General features: G+C 37.6%; 1 protein-coding gene and 1 long non-coding RNA gene across 2 annotated transcripts; both read right to left on the minus strand.

Annotated features, from left to right (window-relative positions):
• Positions 1-5,999: 5,999 nt before the first annotated feature.
• LOC149945541 (uncharacterized) lies at positions 6,000-6,645 on the minus strand. Its single transcript, XR_016480787.1, has 3 exons — positions 6,427-6,645; positions 6,222-6,353; positions 6,000-6,080 (listed from the first exon to the last, which is right to left on the minus strand). It is a non-coding gene; the product is annotated as an uncharacterized LOC149945541 (long non-coding RNA).
• A 10,680-nt stretch (positions 6,646-17,325) lies between these two features.
• On the minus strand, positions 17,326-18,285 carry LOC149945542 (uncharacterized). The gene has a single exon (XM_090176601.1). It carries the CDS (start codon positions 18,283-18,285, stop codon positions 17,326-17,328), a length of 960 nt encoding a protein of 319 aa, XP_090032727.1.
• Between the last annotated feature and the right edge of the window lie 9,596 nt (positions 18,286-27,881).

Genomic DNA, 27,881 nt, shown 5'->3' on the forward strand with positions numbered 1-27,881 from the left:
CAATTATTTTTGTTTTCTTTATGCTACGAGGTCCAATTTCAGTGTTTCGATGCCCTCTCACCTCCAAGGTCGTTTCGGCGAACACCCGTACGAAGATCGAAAAAAAAGCCGTAGGTCGTAACAGCTCGGAGATAGGTCGTCGTGTCCATATTTGTCAAAAGGGTTTTTTTTTAACAGCTGCAAAATTCAAGTATTTCTCCCTTGTGTAGGGTCACACGAAGTAATTACACAACCGGAAATAAAATTATGCCAAACTATTATAAAGATAGTTTTCAATGAAATACCCAAATAATTAAAGCAATTAACAGTGGTCCTAATCGAAAATAGGCTCTGATTAGAAAGTACGATCAGTTGAAGCGTAATCGCGATTCGCGAGTAAGGCGGGTCGGACTACACGTGACGTGTGACCAATGCACAAAATTATACCCTAGCATTATATGTAAATAATTCCATACTGCCGGGATTGTGCCTAAAAAGAATAAGTGCAATTTGATAGTTTACGTAAATTCTAAAAAGTAATAAATCACAATTCTTTCCAAGTGGCCTAACAAATCAAGCATAATTACGCACTGCCGGTGCATAATATGACTAAATACCTTGAACATTTTAAGTATTTTTTCATGTAAATCGGATAAGCCATACGAGAGATATTGAATTTTTACTGAATTTTGGCCGCCATTTTCTAAGATGGCGGAAATAACACCAATGGGAGAGCACCGGATACCACACCACATGAAAGAGCGCCCCAAAATCTATAAAGTAGGAAAGTTTCAGCTTTGTGTTAATTTGTTGCGGGTCAAAACCTATTTTTCCTGTACTATATGTTTCTAATTCGAAAATAACTACCTTCTGAAATTAAACGAAAGTTAAGTTATTTTTTATATTACGATTCAATTCGCGACCGAAAACTACGGATACGACCTCTTTAACGGCAGAAGAAAACAGTAAGAGGTAATTGCTTTATTATTACAATTCAAAACAGAACAGCATTGAGTGCCAGCTTTACACATTTTTGATTCTAGCAGACGCTACACACTCAAGAAGTGGCGTGAAAACTTCAGCGAATAATGCATCATTACAGTTTTAAAAGCGTTTAAATTTTCATTGAGCCTTGGCTGCATCAAGCCGCGATTTCGTTACTTGGCAGTTTCCAAACACAAGGAGCAATTCGCAGAAGCTTGTTAGTCCTTACAATGTTTGTCACATAATGATTTACCTTGCATTGGCGAAACCGACTATCATTTAATAATTTTGCACTGAATGAATGGGAAGTGTCATACTTATTTTACTATGTTACTTATGCTATATTTGGCTCGCACTCACTAGCTTGAGATCTGCTGATGCTCGCAGATTTTTTAGCGCCTAAATCGTTGATCCTAACATTTCACTCTTTTTGGATCGCTTAAATTGGCGCTCCTCTCATTTTCGATTTGTGATATTTTAAATGCTTAAAAACCGCTCAAAATTAAAGGAGCGCCCATAAAATTCTTCAATGTACGTGTTCCATAAAAGCAATACGAATAGTTCGGGCCATGCAGACGAGTCGCAAGGGGAGGGGGGAGGTTGAAAATTGAAAATTTATGAAAAAAAAACACTTAAAAGGCTGGAAGTAGGGGTGCTAATCAACCACATTTCTAATCCGCTCCAAGGGATAGAAAGGGGGGTGGGAATCAACATTTATAATCCGCTTCTAGGGATCGAAGGGGGAGGGGGCGGCAAATAGGAAAATCTATAACAATGATTTAGTTTCGAGGGAGTCGTGTAATTGAAAAGAACCAGCGACTATTGCTCCAACACTTGGAAAATAGGTTATCGCCTGTTTAAACCAGACAGTTTCGGAAACCATGTTTAAAGCCAGTGAGGTTCTAAACTTAATGTACTAAATATACACCTCAGTATCTTTCCTGAATTTTTTTAGAAATGTAAAACGTCTTTCTGTAAGACCGACGATAAATATCCAAAACCCTAGCAAGAAGGCATTGCATGACGGTGTAGTTTTTCCTGCACTCTAATTTCCTAAAAAACACACATTGAAGGGTTGAAATGTCAGCATAGGCATACTGTGCATTATCTAGTACTAGGCCTTTATGTGGGTAAATTATGACTACTCGAAAAACCAAAACGCGACCCTAAGTTGTAACTTTTTCCGTGTGAAATTTGTATATTTCATTTCAGTAAGTAAATTATCAAATAAGACTAATAATATCATTCAATTTAATGAAATATAAATTACATAAAACATTATGCATTGTTATAATACATTCTAAATAAATTAGACCAAACAATTAAACCTTTCCGTTAATATTCTAAATCATATATAAATTATCTTCCGTCGCGTACCCTACTTCGTCGTAAAATTTATTTTTCCACCTTCGACGGAAGGCACAATTCGACGGAGGTGGGGTGGCGGAGTGGTTAGCACTTTCGCCTCGCAGCAAGAGGAGCCGGGTTCGATCCCAGCTTGTGGCACTGGGTGAAAACTCGGAACAACTCCTTCTGCGTTGAGTTTGCAAGTTCTCTCCCCACTGGTTTAAGGGGTTTTCCCCCGAGTTCTTCGATTTCCCCTTCCATAAAAACTTGTCTAGGTTAACGGTAATAGTTAGTGTAGGGAGCTGTTGGCTCGATCTCGTGGCATGCAGGGCTTGCCACCACCATAGACATAATAAAGAAATAGACCCAAGATTCTACGGGCGGTTAATACGGAGGCGACGCCAAGCAGACAACCGGTATTTGTTCCGTATTCCTGTGGTACCACGTTTAAGCGACGCCTGTCGATTAGGTGAGAAAATAAAAAATCATCACGTGACACGTCACACATGTTCGTGTTTGTAATCTTTTAGGTACTCTGACGTGATTCGCGAATATTTTGGCTGTGAGAATTGAAAATAAGGTTAATTTTTATTATAATTTTTAAATAAGTCATTTAATTCTTTCAAAACCCAAATAAAAAGCAGCAGATGATCTTTTAATTAAAAACAAAAAAATTCTACTTGCGAAATGATATTTTGTCAAAGGCTTAAGAAAGTCGTGTACTATCCGGTGTGTTGTGGTTAGGGCTTGTTATGGGAATATTCTGAGATTCTAAATTGTAAACAAAAGTAAATGGAATTTTGATGAAATTGATGATTCTACTAAAGGTATGTAGCTATTGTCCTTGAAATAAAATTAGCTTTGACAATTTAAGTCTGATGGCTTGACCCTTCATTTCTAGATTTTTGTCCTTCGCTAATTTGTGGAGTCTGAGCGTGCAATATAAATTAATAACTTTCTTAATGATGATGTTCGATTCCAACTTCAGCATCAAACATGTTCGTGGTGATCTGGGAAGATGTCCATGCCAACAATATTTCGTATTACAGCAAGTTCTAGTTCTTAGACTACATTTCTTTTATAGAGAGGAATATATCTTCATAACAACTAAACAAAATTGGCTAAAAACAAAGGAGATCTTGCTCAAATTATAATAACACAATTAAACCTGCACGAAATGATACTTGGTCAAAATTTAAAGGTGAGAAGTTAGCATCACCATTTTTTCTATTTCACTTTCAACTGGATGTAATTTCTTTAAATTAAATAAAAAAATTATTTAGACTATTTTTACTTGTTTTAATTCTAGGGAAACCAAACCAGAGTTGGAATGGCTTTTGCTGTGACCCAACTTTTGTCATTTACAATTTGTATATCCCGATCTAAAAGTGATCATTACAAATTAAATCATGATTTGAATGTGTCGCGATTTACAGCAATTGTCCATTGAGAAAGTATGTAGGTTTAGATTAGGGAAAACTATAGTTATACAAATATTTTAAATAAGAATGAATATTCATCAAAATAATGTGATAATTTAATCCTACTTATGGAATGAAACCTTTTTCGTTATTGTTTTACTTGTTATTGCAATGCGTAAAAACACTAATATTAACCTTTTTTACCAAATAAAAACAGATTTTTAGTAGAAAACACTTTTTCTATAACTTTTAATAAAAAAAATCACCAAAACGAATTATGAAACATGTTAGCTAACATAAACGTACTACCCGTTTATCAAATTCACCCCTAAAGTTTTTGCGTCTGATTTTAAACCTGATAAATATTCTTAAGCGTTAGGTACTACGTGGCCTAGGCCAAGCGCTCACTGCTCCTCGTAACGTCCCCGTCCTAGATTCCACAAGCCTTTGCTTCGTAACGGAGACAATGCCTTATGGAAGGCAGGACGGATACGAAACAGAGAGCCAGTGGGCGCCTAGTCTAAAGCGCCACTAAACTTAAGTGGCGCTTTACACGTAGTACCAGAGATACTGACAATATAGAGATATGAAACTCCGCCTGAAAAGCGACCCCCGGAATTTTAAAAAAATCCTGAGCGGAGCGACGCCTAACGGCCGGGAGAAAGCGTATTTTTCGAAATCCCAAACAGCGGATTTCAGACGCAAAAATTTATATACGCGTTTTGGCTTAGAAATTATCATCTTGAGGGTTTGTATCAATAAAGAAATATGCCTGGAAGTAATTGTTCTGTAAAATTTTGTAACAGGTCCAATGTAAAGCAAAGGATCTCCTTGTTTAAGTTTCCAAAAGAGAAAGAACGGTGGGAAAAATTAATTAATAGCTTTTGTTAGGCCTACCTTTAATATGTGGTTTTTCAATAAACTTAGCTCTGAGAAATGGCTGATAATGTCGGAAGAAGCTATCTATTTGAAAGATGCGATACATTTACATCATAATAAAATATGCGCCCTACATTGAGGATTCTTGTTTTATGAATAGTAAAACCAAAAACAGACTGACATCAAACGCTATTCCAACAATATATTCAAATGAATTTAAGCCAACAAGTAAAAATTGAGTTTTAAGTATTGTTTATTTATAAGTTAATTTAAATGAAACATATTTCCCAAGGGAATGATAATTTAGCTAGTTGCTCAAACGTAAAGGTTCCGGAGAACTTAGTAGAAAATGATATCAAGGACTATTATAAAACAACTGGTACGATGAAATGTATACATTGGTAACGGGGTCATAAGTTAAAACTCAATTTTCAAATAGAATCTAGTAAACTGTCTGTAGAAATGGTGGAAGAGCATAGGAACCAGGGGGGGGGGGGCAAGGATTGCAATGCACCTCCCTAGAATTTTACTGGGAGGGGCAACTAATGTTATTCCCCCCTCTCAGTTGAAATCTTCGCAAGGCTCAAATTATCATTTTAAAAGCATAGAAAGCTTATAGAACCTCAACTGTGTTTAAATTTCAGTCTTTACCCGCCAATGTATATAGTAGAAAAATGTACAAATGCATTCGGAAAAGCTACACTCCATTAAAAATTAAAAACCATTCTCCAGACCCCTTTTGGTTTCACTTTGCCCCCTCCACCTTCTAGAACGTTCCTACGCCCCTGAAGAGCGCAACAATATTATCAGTTGCAGCAAGTTCCAGCGAAACTATATCTACAGAACAGGATTGTAAACAGTTTCATTCAAAACAACTATTAAATTTTAACATGATTTCTTTATCAGTGGAAATTCCTACAATTGAAATTCAGCAGGCTACTAAACCTAATATCGAGACAAATTCCTTCTTAACATTGACTTATATAAGACCCATATAATAATTCCAGATGATTATGATGAAAGTCTTCCATCAGCAAATAATTATTATCCCAGGCCATGTTCGGAGGAAGACTTTCAAATTTGTAAAAGTTCACTTGAAAGCCAAGGGCCTGGAAAACAAAACAAACTATCTTACATTTCAGGATATGTCTTATCTCGTTGTAATAAAAACCACAATTGTGAATAATGCAAAACCAAACTTGTAGATGAAAAACAAACACTCAACCAGTCAAATATATTAGCATCATTTAAGTCTCGTGATACATCAACATTCAGTGGCTTGACAATACCAACTGAAAGACTCCAGAGCAACGTATCTGAGATCAAGGACAAGTTTGATAAACTTTTCCCAATGGTAATACAAATGAATAAAGTCAAAGAGAGGATTACCAGAATTATTTCAAGAACAATCGATCAATCTTGGTTTATTTCAAAAGATGAGATGCATCAGCATGTTCCATGTGTTGATTACTTGAAAGAAATAATTAATTTTTTTGTACAACTTTCCATTCGTAGTACATTGGAAAAACATAATTTAAACCACAAGTATGACAAAGCCCAGAAACATCTAGATCGCAAATTACTTAAGGTTCAACATTAACAAATACTTACCAAACATTTTAGTCGTTAACCATTTCGATAACATATACTTGGATTAATAATATTCCAATTATTTATCCCAGAAATACCCTTGGATTAATGATCATTAATTTAACCTCTGGCCCTGATTCAAGTAACAAAGGTCTAAAATAACATAAAAAATAGTTAATATATGAACTTTCTTAAAATAATTAAATATAATTAATTAAAAACTTACTTTTTATCTTATCTTAATAAATTGTATTGAAAATCCTCTAAGCAATCGTATTTCTTTATTAAAGCTGCACATATGATTCATTGAATTTCATTCAAAACGTAAACCTACTACAAATAAACACGGGAAGAAAAAGCTTTCTCCCGGTTGATAGATGGCGCCGACGTTAACGAAAAAAAAAGGGGTCGCAGCGATGTATAGGGAGTTTCATATCTCTATATTGTCAGTATCTCTGGTAGTACCCCAGGAATACGGAACAACTGCCGGTTGTTTGCTAGTTATCGCTCCCGTATATTTTTGGCAAATCAAACTCCGCGTAAGGTGTCTATTTCTTTATTATGTCTATGGCCATCACCCTCCTACGCATTGTAACCCGGCCACCTGAATTAAGGGCTTCAAAAGTCGCTTGATGACTTAGGCCTAAGGTCAAGGTTCTTACAAGCGGCACTATATGGCCTAAGGTGGTGCCTTGGGTATTAGCCTAGCTGATTATTTTATCTATTCACTAATCACTACTCACTAGGTATTTTCGAAATTCTATGAAAAGTGTGATTTTAGATACAGTAGAACTGACGACGGGCAGCATTTAGTTATATGCAGAAAACCAAATATAATTGTTATCAAGAATAAACAATCAAGCAATATATTTATAATATTAACATAAATATTGAAATATAAATTGAAAACCTTAATTTTTTATTTTATTTTCACTCAATATATACACGACGACGAAGTATTAATTATGTACTGAAATCTTAAGGGCTTTTTTTCCAATGATATACATGGTGACACGTCACGCTTGTAAATTAATTTCCAAGGGGTAATTCTATGGAAAGTAGTTATGAAAAATGCCCTATGAAAATACAACCCACCGGGTAAGGTTCCATAGATAGGAAATCAGAAAAACTTCATCTACAATTGAAACTTTCCGTATAGAGGTGAAACTTCTTAACTCCAAACATATAGCAGACATTCGCTCTCCGTGGGGCTTTAGTTTTGCCTTATCTTGTTCAAGCAGTTACAGAGGCCACTAGAAAAAAATTTCAATTTCTAACCGTTTTCTATGCAACATAAATAATTGTACTTATTCAACTCATTAGCTAGAGGCACACGTGTTCTTTTGTTGATGTTTGAATTCCATACCCTTAAAGTTATCCCCACTTCCAACCCCCAACACGCCCGTTTGTTTGTCTCATTTTCTACGTCACGACCGCCTGAGCAACGGTCCAGCAATAGATGGCGCTGGTACCTGTGAGAAAAATATCGGGCGCGTTCTCTGTATAGAGCTTTGTCACCAAGTTATTTTTGAATTTATGTGACGTCACACTTTTTTTATAAACGTTGGCACCGTTCACAGCGCCATCTCGCTCTAGCTATTTTTTAAAAAACAAAAAATCTCAGCGCCATCTTAGGTACCAGCTTAAAATGGACCCACAGAGCGGTTCCCAAAGGCAAAATGTAAAAAACCTTAGAAAGGTTTGGTCGGGGGCAGAATATTTCGAAAATTTAAAACCTCAAGTTAAAAAACGATATTTAGACAAGATAATTTTTTTGCGACAATCGGGACCCTTACCAAATACCAGAAAAAGAGTATTTAGTAGTGCATAATGATGATAAACAAGACATAGGAGAGGGTGCGGAAATGGTGCCACCATTATTATTTCCCGACCTTTACATGTACCTAATTTGTAAAAATTCCGATTACACGAATGAGCAACTTAAGAACTACAAAAGTTTAGAGTCGTATGACCAATTCATCTGCGGCTTTGTGAGGGAGGTGAAAGTGATGAAATTGGATAAATCTTCTAACGTCATAATCAAATGCCTGGTAAGTTGATTTTGAAAAGGTCAATCTATTTACTTTAGTCTAATGGTATTCCATTTTTAAACAGGAATGCACTCGCAACGTATGAATGAGAAGCCACTCCATACCTGGGTTGTTGTATCGCAGAAGGGCACTGTGCATTCAGGCCATTGCGATTGCATGGCTGGTTTGGACGAATGCTGTACCCGTATTGGAGCTTTGCTCTTTTATATTGAATGCGGTGTTCGATATCGTGAAAGTGTGACTGTTACTGGTGTGAAGGCTTATTCCCGGGTAGCAAAATTTCGTTGATTAACGGTTACAAACTTGTTGTTAAAAAACGTTATGAAATCGTCAACAATGTCCGGCAATAAAACGACAGATAAAACGGGTGAAAAAACGTTATGAACAACTTTATACTCACCAAATATCCACGATATTAATTTTAACGTCTGTAGAACGTCTCTATTAAAACGTGTTTGTAACGTGATACCAATTTAAAGAAAAACGTTATGAATCCGTTAAAAATGTCTGGCAATAAAACGATGTTTAAAACGGTTGAAGAAACGTCACACTCACAGAATAACGACGATATTTTATTTTAACGGCTTTTAAACGTTACTTGTATAACGTTTTAAATACAATAAAAAACCATAAAATGAAATTTACAAAAACTTTTTTTTAACTTTAAACAACAAAATAGATTTTAACATCATATGCTAGTTAATAAAATCAAATGAATGCTTTTAACACTAGGCGTATTTTAAAGAAGGCACTTTTGTTTCAATTTACATCAGGTACATTGTGTCTATTTTTACATCAGGTACCTTGTCTCTTTTAACATTAGCTACTTATTTGTTTATTTAAGTATCAGATCCTTTTTATGAAGATTTTAATATCAGGTTAATTTTTATATAACTTTTAAAACGAGGTAGTTTCTATTTAGTCGACAAAACTTCTTTCTAGGTTGAGGTCATGTGGTACTCGTTATCACAGCATGCATATTTTAACCATAACAAAACACTTTACCAAAATCAATCTTAGATAAATGAAATCGTTAGTCTAAATGCAGAAAAAACTAATCGATTAGCTAGTTGAGATCAAATTTTGAATTTCTTAAAAAAAATATATTTTTGCAGAACAAATATTCTCAAAACAATTATCTATTATAACAAACTTTTATAAAAAAAGAACTTAGAAATTGTCCATTCACGTGGTGTTTCAAAAAGTTTTGGTATGATTTAATAAAAATACTAAAAAAATTAGCAACAGTCTTGTACGCCTAATTAAATATTAAAAAAAAAAACACATAACCAAAACAAGAATCTCGCAATAAGCCTGGTTTTATCTAGCCCATGTTTAATAAGAGCTTGAGAGCTTCAGCATTAGCTGTCTTTGCTGCATTTTCAGTAGGATCTGTTGGTTCTTTCGATTCAGTCAAAGATGATTCTGAAGTTACTGTAGAGCTCACGGGGGTACTAGAAAGCTATTTTCGGCTCTTCAAACGAGTCTTGGAATATTTTACTCGCAGCTGCAATTACAAACTCATCCGCTTTGTTAAAGCACTCGTTTGACCGTACTGCAGGTATAAAACAAAAAATTTACTTGCAAAAATATTTAATCTAAGAAATACAGTTAATTAAAATTACCAATAACAATATCTTTCAGAAGTAGGGTTATAAAACCCATTTTGTTATGACCAGCCCAGTTTAACTGACCAACCTCATTATCTAACCACTTCAAAGCTTTAAATATCACCTTAAAATATCAATTGGGAAAACTATACTTTTGAAAACTAGACTAGCCCCTTCTGTTTTGAAAGAAATTACTTGAATGTCACAAATCAACAAGTTGGCAAGCCAAAATATACCTCTCCTCGGAAGAATTGTCCCTAGTGTTATTAATTTCTCGAGATAACCCTCAAAGATATATCTCCGCAATTTAGAGTTATTTGTTAAAAATGTTATCCCAGTTCTATCCCGCCCGGTATAAAATTTAATTATAATTAGAATAATTGAGACGAAACGACCAATTTTAATTTATTCAGAATATCTTAAGTTAAGTAGTTACAACAGTGAGTTAGACGTACTATAACAATGCACAATTGAATTACACCCTTTTTACAGTACAAGTTTGTCAGTTGAATATAATACAAAGCAAATTTTAATGAAATAAATAGCTACAGAGGGTATTATAACGACCGTTCGCTTTTTGGTTTATCGGGCCGATTTTAATTAAACGATAGTTTATCGAAATTTTGTTAAAAGAATATTCCCTAAGGCCGCGCGATAAATTTACGAGAATAATTTCCCGTCGCCGTTATATCGAAAATTTAGTTGATTCGGGATTGCCAGAACTGTAATGTTGTGGGCGAGTGATTAGAAATAAAATGGCAACCAGAATTATTCAAAATTATAAATGTTTATTTTTATTCAGAACAGTCTATGTAACGTTCTAGATTTAACTTTCATCAATAACCCAACAATATATATCCCTCCTACGTAATTGTGCAGAACTGGTACTCAAGTGTCCAAGACTAGATTTGTCTTAGTTCATCGTGATTGAAAAATAAACCAAAACACACTTACACTTACACTTAAGTAAATATCATAAATTGAGTAATTTTAACTAAATTCAAACTACCTTACTATAAACTCTGTCTTAATTAACAGCTGAGAGCTGTTCGCTACTAATATCTTCCAATCTACTTAATTAGCCTCACAGGTTGAGTTGATAATTTCAAGGGTATAATTAGGTTATTCCAATTCAAAAAAAACAATCAATTTTATCTTACAGCTGACTTGAGTTAGTTCACAATTACTTTAACACTTTCAGTCTTAAACACGCACTGTTCATACACTTAAGTCCATTCGCTCACGTTCCAAACGCGAAACACAATTTAACTCTTTCCTTGACCGAAGACCGAACATACTAATTGAAACCGCAAAGTTACCTCATAACTTTTGACCGACACCAGGACCCCGTCCTGTAGTAGTTCGTCTGACCGCCAAGAACTAAGAAAGACTAATCTTCCATAATGACGGCAACGGCTTTATATAAGTTTATTTGATGTTTTTTAGTCCCGTCAAGATTTGACTAAAGTTCGAAAAATTGAAGAGATTATATTTTTTACCCTGTTTGATTGATAGTTCTCCACATGGTGGCGCTATATTATTACTTTTATATAGTTTCCGCGGGAGTTTTGAATAATTATCCTTTTTCTAAGCATTATTAAAAGGTAAAAAACCCGCCTTATCATAATGGTTTCTTTACTTTTCATATTTTTAAGGAAGTCAATGGCTCGGCGGTAAACACTCTACATTGTAACGATGCGACCCGAGTTCAATTCCTGAACTCTATCAAATAAAGTAAAATAGTCAGATATTTAATAAAATATAATATTAATATAATTTATAAATATTTAATTAAATATAAGAATAACATAATTTATTAATATTTAATTAAATATAAGATTAATATAATTTATAAATATTTAATTAAATATAAGATTAATATAATTTATAAATATTTCATTAAATATAAGATTAATATAATTTATAAATATTTCATTAAATATAAGATTAATATAATTTATAAATATTTAAAATGATGTAGAATAAATTATAGTACCTAACGTTATAACTTTGTAAATGACATTCGCCAAAGCTGTTTTTTAGAAAAACACCGTTACTTAACAAGCGTTGGTGGCTGAGTGGTTAGAGTAAATCTCCTGCACAAGGCTGACCCGGGTTCGATTCCCGGCCGGCGCTAATAAATCGCAAATTGATACTAAGACGAATACCGTGTACAATTGGTGTAAACCCTGCCATTGGACGTTGAGAGGTAGCATTACACTCAGCACTCGGTCCGCCCCAAAGTCATTAAGAAGTTGGAGATAAAACGCCCGTACAAACACAACAGACTCAACATCCACAACCATCATAACACAGACACACCACAATCTCTATACCCACAACCGACATAACACGAACTCAACATACACAACCATCAAAACACAACAAACTCAACACTCACAACCGTCATAACACGAACTCAACATTCACAACCTACGCATAAACATTACAAAAACGAAATACACCAAACCGTCACGACGGTGAGCGAAAAAACACCATCCAAAACAAACCGCAAATGCATCCGTTAACGCTCACCGTCCCACGGTGGTTTTGCCAACCCTTCGAGAAACTGCGAACGCAGAGATTTCGAGAAACTGCGTACGCAATGATTAACCTTTGCACGGAAAATGCGTTCGCAGGACAGACAGACAGACACGGTGATTGTATAACCCCTCCTAGGGGACTTTGTCCCCTCGGAGAAGTAAAAACATAAAATATGGGTTAATCCATTTAAATAATATTTTATAATAAATTTAACTGACCAACCTCATTATCTAACCCCTTCAAAGCTCTAAATTTCACCTTAAAATATCAATTGGGAAAACTGTACTTTTGAAAACTTGACTAACCCCTGCTGTTTTGAAAGAAATTACTTGAATGTCGCAAATCAAAAACATCAAATATGGGTCTATTCAACTCATATTTTATAATAAATTTAACCAATGAGACCAAGAGGCTAGGTTTTTCTACAGAAGTCTTGGCCAGTAAAAAAATAGTGCAAAATATGGTAAAAATGGCTAATAGCTGCTTATAGGGGCAAGGCACTTGACGCCATTTTGAGGGAGGGAAACGTCACGACATCGTACCGTTATAGCTAATTTCGCGCGCTTTTCCCCCAGTGGGTGGATTTTCAGGAGTGTGAGATAGAGCGTAGTGACGTTCTACCTTCCCCAACTGCCCTGTCCCTATAAAGAAATATCGCATGTAAAAAAGCTAAAAATCAGTATTTTTACAAGTTAAAAACTCGATATTTTAGTGCAGTAATGTTCTAATGTTACTTAGTTGTAACATGTTGTCAGAATTTATAGCCCGGTGTACCGGTAAGAAAAGAACCACACCACCGGAGGCCTATCATCAGAATGCCCTACGCCAGCGTCCACAAGCCCGGACAGGTGACAAAACCAGCATGGGTAGCAGAACCCCACTACTGATGGTCGCACCCTCGACGCAAGCCGCTCAACCCAGCAGAAGGTGCAACAATGGGACGACCAGCCCGCCACTTCGCACACAGCAGTGGGATAGAGAACGGATGCTCTAGAAACTCCGGCCGACACCCCACCTACAAAGGCAGGGAGCCAAGCCCTTTGGAGAGAGCTCCTAAAGGGGAACGGCGGGCACACAGCAGCCCGCATAACCCGGCACAGCTGGCACCGGAGATCCCGGTGGGAGCCCAAAAGGCCGGGAGATGGGTCCGCCGTGCCCTCATACGGAGGCCCGCAGCCCCACAGCAGGCTACTCAATCCGCCGAGGCGGCCAGTTTGCCCGGCCCCTCTCCATTAGCCTGGGCCGAAGCCCAGTATCCAGCCCACACCTGACCGAAGTCGGAGGTCGGAGATAGGACCCTTTGGACGGAGCTAACATCTCCCAGTGCGCCACCGCCCTTACGGGTTACAAGAGCCGGACCCCGACTCCCCGGTAAAGCCACCAGTTATTGCACACTCCGACCCCTTGAGGGCCACTTAGTTGTAACACAAAGTTTTAGCCCAATAATACCTTTATACTCTTTTATACAATTTTCATGAGTTTCTCAAGTAAAAAAAGTATTATAAATTATTTGCCACATTGGTCTAAAATCTCATTTTTCTTCAGTCCCTAAAAATTTACAATTTTCCATGGAATTTCCCTTTGGATCAAAATCATCAAACATATAATAATATATTTTATTTGATATTTTGTAATAATTTTCACCAATTATCATCATTATACAACCCCTTAGCAGACTTAAATTTCACTTTAAAATATCAATTGGAAACATTTTGCTCATGAAAATTAGACACTAGAATTAAGTAGCGGTTGATTTTCATAGTATAATACAAATAATTCTAAAATAGATAGATTCTAAAATAGATAAGAAAAATCTTCCACTCACCATTTTGTTTGCCAAATTTCTGTGAAACCAAATTTTTTTTTTTTTTTTTGCGTATTAAGCCTTTGCATATTAATTAGTGTTGAGCAACTTGAGCTTACCTTTAAGTACCTTTCCGGTTTTCGGTAATAAGGATATGAATCACCGGGCAGAAAATAAACTTAAAATACCAAAAAATTTAATTCTTGTACTAACAAATTTCTTATTACGTGCAAACCATATTAAAATATTTAGAGAATACCAGGAACTGAGGAAAGCTTTTTGCGCCGTTAGAAATTTCAATTCCGGATAAAAACCGTTAACAGGGTTGTCATACGTAAAACTCAATTTTTATTGGATGGCAGTTAAGTCGGCTGTACTTACGTAATATGGTGGGAATTTATTATTAAATAAGTAAATAATTGATTTAAATCTACCTAATTAATTAAATAATATTTTATTTATTTTAATAACAAGAATTTCCTGAATTAAACCAAACTTTATTGTCAGAATAATCTGCTACTTTAAGGTCGACATTTAGGCAAGTTCAGTTGGCTGCTGGCAACTCTATTAAGTAAATTTGTAGGTAATTTTTGTCAAAAGTACGGTCACAATAATATCAATATAGTTCATATTTACACTAAAAGATAAAGAATGTAGCATTGTTGTTACCTGCAGGTTCGGCTCATAAGGCGGCCAAATTTATGCCCCCCAAGCATTCGAGCTATGCTAAATGTTTTGGTATATTTTTTTAACGAAGACCCTTTCGCCTCCCCTACGATTGTCTGTAGTAAAAACGTTAGCAAAACGTTTTGATTTTAATATGAAATAACGAAAACGTTACGATCTATGTAAAACGATAATATGACGTTACATGGACGTTAACATTTATGCAGTGGATAAGTTGTGAAATATTCACTTATTTTCAACGTAGAATGTAAAGTTATTAAAAACGAGAAAACGTCAATTTGACCACAAAACCACAAATCCACGAACGTGAAACGTTTCGTTGCTACCCGGGTTGGGCGATCCCAGTCACCAAAAAAGTGACCTATGCTCCAGTATACCAACTTAATCTGAAATCGGCTAAACTCAGAAAAGCTGAGTTTGATTCTCTTCTCGAGACTGGGGAATCGCAACCTCCACCTCAAACAAATGTAAAGAAACAGAACGAAGTTCCACAGCCAACGGTTGGAGAGTGGTTAAGTTTCGCAAATAAACTCTTTGATTTGAGCCCCAACGCTGGCCTTTTCAAGGTTTTGCCAAATTTTCAAAACCAGTTCAAAACCAAAGAAATTAAATACCCTCCTGTATTGACTGAACTTTATAAAACCCAAAACTTAACATTCAATGAACTTGTAGACTACTGTGACAAAATAAAAGTGCCATTTACCATTGAAGAAAGTAGAAAATTAGAATTAGACACAAAGACCCAGTCACAAAGTAAAATATGGCAAAAATACAGGGCTGGTCGAATTACCGCTTCAAATTTGCGCAGAGCTTGTCACTCAAACCCAGTTCAACCATCTCGGTCTTTAATATCGCATATTTGTTATCCGAACAGCCATGTATTTCAGACCCAGGCCACAAAATCCAATGACCAAAATATATTGTAATGATGCTTTTAAAAAACATAAAAATTTTAAGTATGAAAGAGCTGGGTTATTTTTAAATCCATCATTTCCTTATCTTGGAGCATCACCAGATAGACTTATAGAGTGTGACTGCTGTGGGAAAGGGGTACTAGAAATAAAATGTCCCTATACATTAAAAAACAAACCATCTACAACATTAAATGACAACTCTTGTCTAGAAAACCCTTTAGATGGATTACGACTAAAAAGAGACCACCCATATTTTTATCAAATCCAAGCTCAAATTTTTTTGACAGAACGGCAGTATTGCGACTTTTGTATTTGGACTCCAGTTGATCATTTCATAGAAAGAATATATCCTGACCCAAGTTTCTGGGGTCACGCATGTGTAAAGGCTGAAAAGTTTTTTAAATTAGCAATTCTGCCAGAGCTCTGTGGGAAGTATTTTACTACTACATCAAGTGAGAGTTCTAAAAGTCGATCAACTTCAAAAAGACCGCCAACATCGCCTTTCAAGAGATTACCACAAGACAATTCAAAAAGGCCACCAACATTTCAATTGAAGGATCAGCATTTACCAACGTCACCTTCAAAGGAACCTCTTCCAGCCACAAGTCATACCAAAAACCTCCAGCCAACCACAAGTCCCAGAACAAAACAAAACCCCTGCGTGCAACTCTATCACCTTCAGGATTACCACCTACAAAGGGACTCCAACCACTATCAACTCTGATAAATATACCCCAGCTAGTCACAAATATCTCTACAAAAATACCCCAGCTAGTCACAAATACTTCTACAAAAATACCCCAGCTAGTCACAAATACTTCTACAAAAATACCCCAGCTAGTCACAAATACTTCTACAAAAATACCCCAGCTAGTCACTACTTCTGCGAAGACACCACAGCTAGTCACTACTTCTGCGAAGACACCACAACTAGTCTCTACTTCTTCGAAGACACCACAACTAGTCACTATTTCTGCGAAGACACCACAGTTAGTCACAACTACTCCTTTGAAGAGTTCACAGTCATTGAAAACTTCCACAAAAACTACAAAAGTAAAGGAGCCATCGCTTTCAGATAGGGTAACACTATTAACTCCAACTTCAACGGGAATATTACAGATGAAAACCTTGGATAACTCAAATAAAGGCACACCTCTAGCATTCTTGTCACCTAACAAGAAAATTAAAAGTGAACCAAAAGTATGGTATTTCTCTAAAAAGGAAGAGGGTGATTGCCTTATGATAGGATGCGACCGGGATGACTGCAATATTCAATGGTTTCATGCAGACTGTTTAAAAATTGATATTATAAAAAGTGGAAAATGGTTTTGCCCCGACTGTACGAAACAGAACAAAATAGACAGGGCAATGAAACGAGCAAACAGAAAGAAAACTTAATGCTTGCCAATAAATTAAAAAAAAATAAAACATGGGCTTTCAATTTAGTTAAAAAAAAAATTGAATTTATTACTGGTCAAAACAATAAAATAAGTTTCCTTTTAGCCCTTGTTAAATTTAATCCATTGGAACTACAGATGAACAGAGATTGGTTAGTGCACATGCTACTATAGCTATTTTATCTATTGTTGAAACGTCTTCGTCTGGAACACTGTCAAGTAACTCTATTGGTATTTTTGAGTGTAAAATAGCATACTTCTGCCTCAAACAACCTATCACTCGTTCAACATGGATCCTTACATTGGCCAATTTTCTAGTAGCTTCAACATCAAATGGATCTAGCTGAGCTACTTTCTTAGTGAAAGCTGGATTTTGAATTGACGCGCAATAAAATCCAACTTCTTCCGCTATATCAAAGCCTCTATCAGCTAAAATAACATCCCCGGGTATAAGCTTTTTAAGTATCCCTGAATTTATAGTTAACATTTGATCGCTCACACGTCCCCCCCATCCTTTTGAGATAAAATTAATAGTCCCTTGTAGTGTTATCCCAATTATAAATTTCACTGTATTATTATGCTTGTAATTGGACCAAGTTTCTGCTCGACTTATTACACTTGATGGTTTCTCAGTGAATACTTCAAAGCAATCAATTATTACAGCGACCTTAGTTCCAAAATGTTCCCTAAAACAGCGAGGCATTGTAGCTTGTAAATTTTCCCTTTCTGGCCAATGTATGCATGGTGAAAGACGTTGATACAAAGCATTTAGACAGTTATAAAATAGTCTACCAACGGTATTGTTGGAAACATCAAAAAGATAGGATAAATGTCTGTTTGTTAGAGCTAGTCTAAGTTTCATTAATGTTAAAATATATTGCTGAAACTCTGTCAATTTCGAACGCTTAACTAAATAAGGCTTAACTTCTTCAAATATTGCCACTAGGTAACTGAAACTTTCAATTCCACTGAAAAACTTTACATGATTATCATCGCCTTGAAATGATTCTTCTAAATATAATTTCTTATTAAGATGTTTCTCTAATTCAGCTATCTCATTTTTTTGTCTGGAGATCATTATTCAGTGACTCTCCTTCTTTAATTGCTAGTTCAATGTTTCAACTTAATTGGTTCAACTTAGTTTTGAGTTCTTGAATTTCTAACTCTGCTGCTTCAAGTTCAAACTTAAAAGAGACACGGAACATACTTTGTGTTTCTATACTGCGTGTTTCCATTATGATAGTCTATGTTTCTTCATTAATTCCAATATTGTTAGTTTGTATTTCTTGATCAATTACCATCTTCTCAGTTTGTATTTCTCGATCAATTCCCATCTCCTCAGTTTGTAGTTCTCGATCAATTCCCATCTTCTCAGTTTGTATTTCTCGTTCAATTCCAAGTCTCTCCGTTTGTATTTCTTGACAGATTCCAAATGTCTCCATTGGTATTTCTTTAATAGAGTCTAGGTTTTCTGTCTGTACTCCTTGATCTGTTCTGAGGTTTATCATTTGCGTTTCTAGAATATTTTCAACTATTTCCACTTGTACTTCTGAATTGCAGGTAAACTTCACAGATTCCATTTCTTTGGTTTTTGGTTTGTCAGAACAATTGTCATTTGTTACTTTTTCTTTTTCAATGGTTTCCTCAATAGTTAGAGTAGAAAAACCATTATCCTCGCTATATATGCCAGTATCGTAAGAAAGGGCTGCCAAATTTTCTTCACTTAAAGAATCATTTGTAACAAAACTTGCATTTTTACTACCAGAATAATTGCTTAACTCCAAGGAAAGATTTTCGGTGGCAGTGTCAGTTGAAGAAAATAGTTTCTTATTTTCATGATATCTTCGAGTACTAGTACTAGTTTCTTCATTACGATGGCAAATTGGAGTTGACGTAGTAACGGGATGGCAAATTGGAGTTGACGTAGTAACGGTAGCTTCCAGATTAATATTAGGTATCCAGTCTGGGTTCATATTATCAAACAATTTTGATGGACATCCTTTCAAATAACAATCAACTCGTTAATAAGGTAAAACAGAAAAGTGGGTATGAGTTTTCTTACCAGAAATGAAATGCCTTGAACAAACTTCTTGGTTTTTAACCAAATCTGGACTAAGGCTTAATGCATTAAGCCACTGTTAACGCCTTTCGGTCAACAATAATTTAGTTTTGTCACATTGATAGCTAATTACCGTCGGAACACTAAAATGTCTGAGACTAGGATCTCTTTTACAACTCCTACGACAAGAGTTCACACAACATACTCGTCCCATACTTCAATATTAAAATTTTCACTAGCGTTTAAAGTTTAAAGGTTTAAAGGTTTTTATTCGCTCGTAACTGCACGGCCAACTTTGATCACACGCTGTTCGTGTGAGATCAAAGTTGGCCGTGGTAACTGTAATGGCGACCACCACTTATATTTTCTAAGGTTTTTAACGATATTTTTAATACGAGATGGCGCTGTAATAGGGCCAAAAACAATTTGGTCCAAAACCATTGGAAAATGACGTCAAACGTCGCTTACTGACAGGACTCTATAGTGCTATATCCAGGAAGCGTTAGCTTCTATTATTAATCCAAGCCAGAACCAAAATCGACATCCAATTCTTTTTTTCCCTTTTTTTAAGTGGAGAAATGAACATTGCTTCATAAGTTAATGAAGAAAAATTCATTTTCTATTTACTTCAAATTAAGAAGGACAATTCTAATTTAAATCCGAAAAACAAAACTTTACGCACCACAACATGGTAGCCACATGGACTAGCTTTATGTTCTCCCCCTTTCTCATTCCCGTATGAGCCTTGTTTTCCATTAGTTCTTAACTATACCGCCAGAGCGCACATTTAACAATCGCCCGAAGCAAATATTCGGGAATGGGGTGTCCCTGTGTTAATTAGTCCATGGTAGTAACTTCTCCTAATCTAATTCTGGTACTACATATGCCTCGACTATTGAAATTTATTTCCCCTATCGGGTTCCCTCCCCAGGTAGTCAAGCCAGCTATGGATTCCCCCAAGAATATTATCCGTATAAGAATCTACATTCGCGACCGAAAACTATCGCTGAGCCCCCTTTGGTTCGCCATTAAAACCAAGAAAGTTAGCGGCATAAGTGTATAATATTGTTACATAAGTGTGCCACTTATTATTCTTCACATGCAACAGTTTTACTGAGAGCTATTCACAAGACAGACTGTATTACTGGCTTCGTCGCCGTTTGGCGTCCGCTTGCTAACTTGTCACACGTAGCCTTTGACAGCGCCTCGCTAGGGAAAGATTTTCTTCTTGTGATGACGTCACTCCGTTACCAGCTGCTCTTAGTAAAATATTCCCCAAAGTGACAAACTTATAGAATAATTTTACAGACTTATAATATGGTAGCGGCTAAAGTAGACGCTATTAGTTTTCCCTCATCATTACATTCTTAAAATTGACTTTATACATGAATTTTAAAATAATTTTTACATCGTTGGCTTATATTTTGGAGAAGCTAGCGCCGTTACGCAATTTAGGCTCGTTTCGGTCGCGAATTACTGTAAATTATTTTTTAAATTAACTTAATTATTTGTGGCATTTTATTTGGTAAAATCTTAATTCTATACCACTAAGAAAAAAATGAAAACAATAGTCGACGTTGGGGACTATTCTTCACGTTTATTTTTAAAAAAGGCGCTAGACATGTCAAAATCCTGAAATTCAATTTTTACCGCGAAAAATGTCAGCACATATTAAACATTAGGTTTAGAACGATAAAAAATTAACAAGTTTGTATTAGATTTTTTGCCAATTTAATAATATGATAAAAAAATTCGTGGATCGTTTCTTTTATCATGGAATCTCTATGCTTTTATCAAAAAAAACGCTCATCTTTTTTCAAATTTCTCTACAACCAAAAACGATGAATTCGCGTTTTATTACATAGGAAGTTAAAATAAAAAATACTCTAATTGAAAATGTTTAGTTCCATATCTTGGATCCTGTGTTCCATTATGTGACTGAAAATTTTTAAATGACAAACTGATATATACATCAACAGAACACGTACACATTAATCATAGACTTTGCTCTAGCCATTTCACCAATAATCATTTTATGAACATTTAGCCCTAAAAACTAAAAACATTTGCAGCCTCTACCGACGCCACTCACGTATTTGGTTTTGACAAGGATGATTCTGACTCTTCCAATACTATATTAATTAATTAATTGCTTTAATTTTATCAAAGATAATTTAAACTCGTAACCTAGATTCAAAATCACTCTCTCGCGCGTTGCCGATAACGTTTACCCACTTCCCGCTGGAACTAAGAAAAAATTCGCTCCATGGTTTGCGCCTTACCGCAACCGATGGAGCCCGATTTTTCTGAGGTCACGTGCCGGAAAAGGGTAAACGCTTCGTAACAAAACCGTCAATGGGAAAGCTCTCAGTTTAAATTATCTTTGATTTTATGTAACATGCAAAAAAAAACAAAAAAAATTATCTTCGCCGGGCTCCTAGTCTTCTCAATCAGCCATTATTTCTTCCTTCTTTGAATAAAAACAAACATTGGCAGCCTAAATATTTTTTAAAGTTAATTCAATGAGATTCTCCCAGCAAATGATAATTTTTTTAATTAACTTAATTTAAAAAAAGTATGCAACGCTAATTTCTAAATGACGTATAAACGTGTCTATTGGTTTCCCTAGCGTTAGCAAAGTAGAAGGAATCTCGTGAAAAACAACCTTAACGTTAAGTAACCGGGTTCAAGAATGTCTAGGGGTGTGATATAGGTAAATATACAACGAGAGTACGGGTGTCAAAAAGGTTTAATATATTGTAAACCAAAATAATAATAGCAATACAAATGACAATAAAATACTTAAACACTTAATAATAATAAAAATAAGCATGCACTAACACGAAATACGCGGGGGGGGGGGGGGGGGATACGCGGGCTCTCTCCCTCTATAACAATAGTTTGAAGCCTGTGGCTTTCGCTCACCGATTGATGAAACGGTCTGATGCCGTACAACGTCGCTCGTTTGGTCTCCTTAACCCTTTGGCTCTGTCCGCTCTTTAACTCGGTCCACTCTCGGGCTCTGTCCGACCTCTGGCTCGATCCGACCTCTGGCTCGATCCGACCTCTGGCTCGATCCGACCTCTGGCTCGATCCGACCTCTGGCTCGATCCGACCTCTGGCTCGATCCGACCTCTGGCTCGATCCGACCTCTGGCTCTGTCCGAATTCTGGCTCTGTCCGAATTCTGACTCTGTCCGAACTCTGGCTCTGTCCGAACTCTGGCTCTGTCCGAACTCTGGCTCTGTCCGAACTCTGGCTCTGTCCGAACTCTGGCTCTGTCCGAACTCTGGCTCTGTCCGAACTCTGGCTCTGTCCGAACTCTGGCTCTGTCCGAACTCTGGCTCTGTCCGACCTCTGGCTCGATCCGAATTTTGGCACGGTCCGAACTCGGGCTCTGTCCGATCTCAGGCTCTGTCCGATCTCAGGCTCTGTCCGATCTCGGGCTCTGTCCGATCTCGGGCTCTGTCCGATCTCGGGCTCTGTCCGAACTCTGGCTCTGTCCGATCTCGGGCTCTGTCCGATCTCGGGCTCTGTCCGAACTCTGGCTCTGTCCGACCTCTGGCTCTGTCCGATCTCTGGCTCTTCCGTCACTCAGGACCCTGAGGACTTACTCAGGCCTCTGAGGACTCACTCCATCTCTCACTCTCACAAAAAATCTCTCTAACTCCCTGGTTTTGTTCAGCACCATTTCAGTAGGCGTGGTTTAATTACGGAAACTGAAATTTGGTGACTTCTTATTGGAGAGGTTAAAGGTTAAGGGTAGCTTGGAGTAGGCGGCTTGGCTTGAAGATTATTGGCTGTAGAAGGTTCGTGTATAAAAGTAGAAAGATGAAATCATCTGGTGTCTTTCCCAGGAAGAAGGTCGCACGACGGTACCACGTGGCTTTCGGGAAGGGTACACGTGGTTGTAGTTTTTATTTTTAAAGGTGGCCGTCTGAAATAACGCTTCTTTCAATAGTTTACTATTGACGTCCGAACGCCGTACAATAGAGAGTGCGCATCTTTAAGTCATTTACGATACGACGCCGAGTATTCAACAATAGAGAAAGAGAGAGAGGGGTTATAGCGCACAATGGATGAGTCAAGATGTGCGCGCTTTCCCAGCACCGAACGCTGGTTAGGGGAGAGCCACATGTAGAGAGGATACGATATTTTACACGGACAACAATAATACATTTTACAAGAAAAATACTAATGATACCCTTTTACGACTTGGACACCCGTAAGAAATTGAAAAATATAAAAGGGACTTAAAAACTAAATGTCATAAGTTTTAAATAACACTAATCTTTAAATAACACTTTTAAAAATGAGCGTTACACTCCTCCCTCCCCAAGACCGAACGTCCTCGTGAGGTGTTAACTATCGCTAGGCATTCCCGTTCGGTGGTAGAATATTAACGCTCACCCGTGCTAAGGGCGCGACTTAAGTATTGAATTACCCCTTCTTTTCCGTTGATATTTTGACGTAAAACACCTCCTATTCCGACGTCGGACGCGTCCGTCCTAACGTCTACGTGACAAGGTCTATCAGGTGCAACCAAAATGAATATAAAATTCAATGAGGCCGCTGTAGTTCCCTTCACCCAAATATTCTTCATGAAGGGGGACAGTAACTAGTGTAAAATTACATGAAAGGGGAGAAGGGCTATAGACATGCCCATTCGCGCACTTCGACCTGCCCATTCACGCATTTCTACCTGCGGTCCATTGTGCAACCCCTAACCTTAAGACTTAAAAAGTCCGATATTCGACACAAAATGGAGAATCCTCTTGGCCGGCATGCTTTGGAAATCAGAGGTTTCCAACTGATGCATGCAGCTTAGTATGCATACTAAGCTGCTCAAATCTTTGGGGCGCGTAATAATCGCACCTACAAAGCACATGAGAGGCGGTTTCCTCCTCAACCTGACATGCCCTACAGATTGAATCATCATTGATTCCAATCAAGTAAAGATGTCTGTTAAGAAGGCAGTGACCTGTTAGCAGGCCAACGACCAACCTAATATTAGATTTGGAGAGAGAGAGCAATTCCTTAGCTCTCTGCCTAGAAGGGCCCGAGATAAACTCTTTAGCCTGCCTTTGGCCATTCATCTCAAGCCAAAGCTTGAGTTGACAGTCAGTCATAGAATTAGAGATAAAGCCGCGCACTATGCTAGAGGGGATATTAACGGCAGGACCCAGGAACCCCCGATGGCCAGGAACCCAATAGAGCTGAGCTTTATTGTTGGTGCCTAGCTCCGAGAGTAGATTCAAACAGCTATAAACCAGTTTTGAAGAGAACTTAAACTGGTTGAGAGCCTTGAGGGCTGCTTGGCTATCCGAATAAATTTGGAAAACCTTGCCATGAAGCTTCTTTTTAAGACAAAAGTCAACACAGAAGCAGATAGCCTGAAAAACACTAGCATAAACACCAAGGCTTTCAAAGGAGCCGAGATTGCTAGTAAGACAATACATTCCCGAACCTGTGCCAGAGTCAGTCTTAGACCCATCGGTAAATCAGACTATTTCTCCTCTGGCCCCGAGGGTTTTGTGTACGGCTTACTAAAATGTAATTTAGTAGCCATAATATCAGAACCCATTAAGAGAACAGGTAATTGACTTGAAATTTTCCGGTAGATCTTGGTGTGACTATTATCCCAAATATTAGCTCCACCACGGATTCTGGTTGAACCTATAGGCTCCCATAGCAGCAGCTTCCTCTATGAAAAGATGAAGAATGTTCAGGAAAATTTCTAGAGAAGCACTTGGGGCTGTTCTCATAGCTCCTGTGATGCTGATACAAGCCAGCCTTTGTAGGGTGCGCAGATCACTCTGCACAGTCTTAATTCGGACTCTAGGCCACCAGACCACCGCAGCATAAGAGAGCAATGGTCTGATGATCATGGTGTACAACCAGTAAACCACTTTAGGGCTAAGCCCCCCTGACCTACTAACTGCACTTCTGGTCCTCCAAAGTAACATCTTAGCCTTCTTAACTATAGAGTCAAGGTCCAGAATAACACCAAGGTACTTCACCTCGGTGCTTTCGCTCAAGATAATCCCAAATAAAGAGATATCATTCAAGGTATTTTGAATTCTTTTACGAGTAAAAGGAACAAGCACCGTCTTATAGGATTAACCGTAAGCTCGACTTCCCTGCACCAGCATTCCACTGATGCAAGAGCCCCTCTTACTAAATCACTAATAGTATTGGGGAACTTTCCCGTGAAGATGATGGCGATATTGTCAGCATAGCCGAAGCAGCGTCACCCATCTCTGTTTAGTTTCACAAATAGTTCATCCACAATCAGGCACCACAGCAGTGGTGCAAGAACACCCCCTTGCGGGCAGCCACGGCTAGTGGCGACCATAAGAGATTCACCAAGCAGGAGGAAACCACCACACGATTCGTCAGCTTCGCTTTGATCCACAGACCAAAGCGCTTTGCAGCCTTCATTATGACGGCACTTTATCAAAAGCGCCCTCAATATCAAGGAAAACCGCTAAAGCAATTTCCTTAAAGTTAATAGCCCTCTCAATGCAATTAGTTATGCCGTGGAGGACAGTTTCTAACAAATGTTAGCTTTAATCCGTGTCGTTTTCACAAAAGAAGCGTAAAAATTCAAATCGCATACCGGCCGAGATAAAAAGCATACCAACAAATTTTTAATATTTGTAACATAAATAAAATCTTTTATTTTTTAAAATGGAAAAATACCTAATATATTGTTACGGTAGGATGAGACGACAACAAGTTATTCAATACGAAATATACTTTATTTATAAATATACATAAATAGTGTAAACGCGAACTGGTAGACGGGCCGACCGACGAAGGGCCAGCCGAGGGAGTTTGATTCCCCGCCGTAGGAGGTTTTTCACGAGAGGCTGCGCTTGTTCAGCGTTAGTCCTCTCCATCCTCTCGCTATTACCTAGACGTCTGGGGCAAAGACTATATAACGCTTCGCTTACTAGACAGGCGTGTTCCTAGGAAAAACCTGTTAACACCTCTGTAGCACTGCTAAAGCTGGGGTAATATTTGGACCCGCGGCTAGAGGCGCCACTAGTAACACAGCTCAAGCTAGGGGAAATTTTGGGCCAGCGTCGAGATGGAGCCACAATCGGTATGCAAGTTGGGCCATAGAACACGCCTGTCTAGTAAGCGAAGCGTTATATAGTCTTTGGTCTGGGGCGAGCTTTTGCAGCAGGCGGTCCAGTCGTCCCGTCAGAGAAGGCTCAGCCTATTCGGCTTATGTCTCTTCTCTTCGGCCTACACCGAGAAACGTCGCTCTGACTTCGGAGAGACCCGGCCTTTTATAGTGGCCGGTGACCTTCGGCCCCTTTGTTAGAACGGACTACAAAGTGTACGTCTTATAGATGATGCTTGGTCGGTCCGTCTACCTATCCTTAGTTACGCGTGACAATATTTTCTGTTTTTAAGCCCTAGACTCTTCTCTTCAATGCCAGGTATTCAAGATAATCTTTCGCACTTTTGGTAAGCACCTGACATACTTCGTGCCAGCACCTGACATACTTCGTGCCAACACCTGACATACTTCGTGCCAACACCTGACATACTTCGTGCCAACACCTGACATACTTCGTGCCAACACCTGACATACTTACAAGGAGACGACCCGATTTTGTCGATGAATAAAGGTGCGACGCCGAAACAACCTTCTTGATATGTTAGTATTGCGTGCTGCGCCAATTAGTTAAATGCGTATTCTCTCCTAATATTTAAAAGGCCGTAGCTCGCGAACTATTCGTTGAAATTTAAAAATTCAAACACTTTTCCTATTTAAATCGACCCAGAGGAATATGAAAATCACAATTAAAAATCAAATTTCTAAGCGGCAAAAAAAGTTACTATTCCACATTTTGGAAAGTTTAGACGAAAATAGGTCAAAACCTATACGTTTCCTTATGTCAAAATATGTGTTTGTAGGGCTTTTTCTGTTCTTTTCAACAAGCTAGGAACTTTGTTACTAGCATTTCTAGAAAATAAATTATCCCCATTTAAATTTTTAAATTATAGGACGAACAAACTTTTCAGACAGAGTGTACATCGTGCATACACCTGACATACTTAGTGCATACTCCTGACATACATCGTGCCTACACCTGACATACATCGTGCATACTCCTGACATACATCGTGCATACTCCTGACATACATCGTGCATACTCCTGACATACATCGTGCATACTCCTGACATACATCGTGCATACTCCTGACATACATCGTGCCTACGCCTGACATACATCGTGCCTACGCCTGACATACTTCGTGCCTACGCCTGACATACTTCGTGCATGCACCTGACATACTTCGTGCATGCACCTGACATACTTCGTGCATGCACCTGACATACTTCGTGCATGCACCTGACATACTTAGTACATACTCCTGACATACTTAGTACATACTCCTGACATACATCGTGCATACTCCTGACACTTACGAGGATGATAAAATACGCAAAATAGTAGATTAGTCCATAATTAAAAGGGATAATATAGCTAAATCCTAAACAAATTTGAAGAAATTAAAAAAACTTACTAATAACTCGTACCAATAGGTCTTCGAGCAAAAAACGAGAAACTCGGATCAAATAGATTTTCGAGTAAT

The sequence above is a fragment of the Leiobunum rupestre genome, chromosome 5, assembly GCF_980474605.1.
Source record: "Leiobunum rupestre chromosome 5, qqLeiRupe1.1.hap1, whole genome shotgun sequence".
NCBI lineage: Eukaryota > Metazoa > Arthropoda > Arachnida > Opiliones > Sclerosomatidae > Leiobunum > Leiobunum rupestre.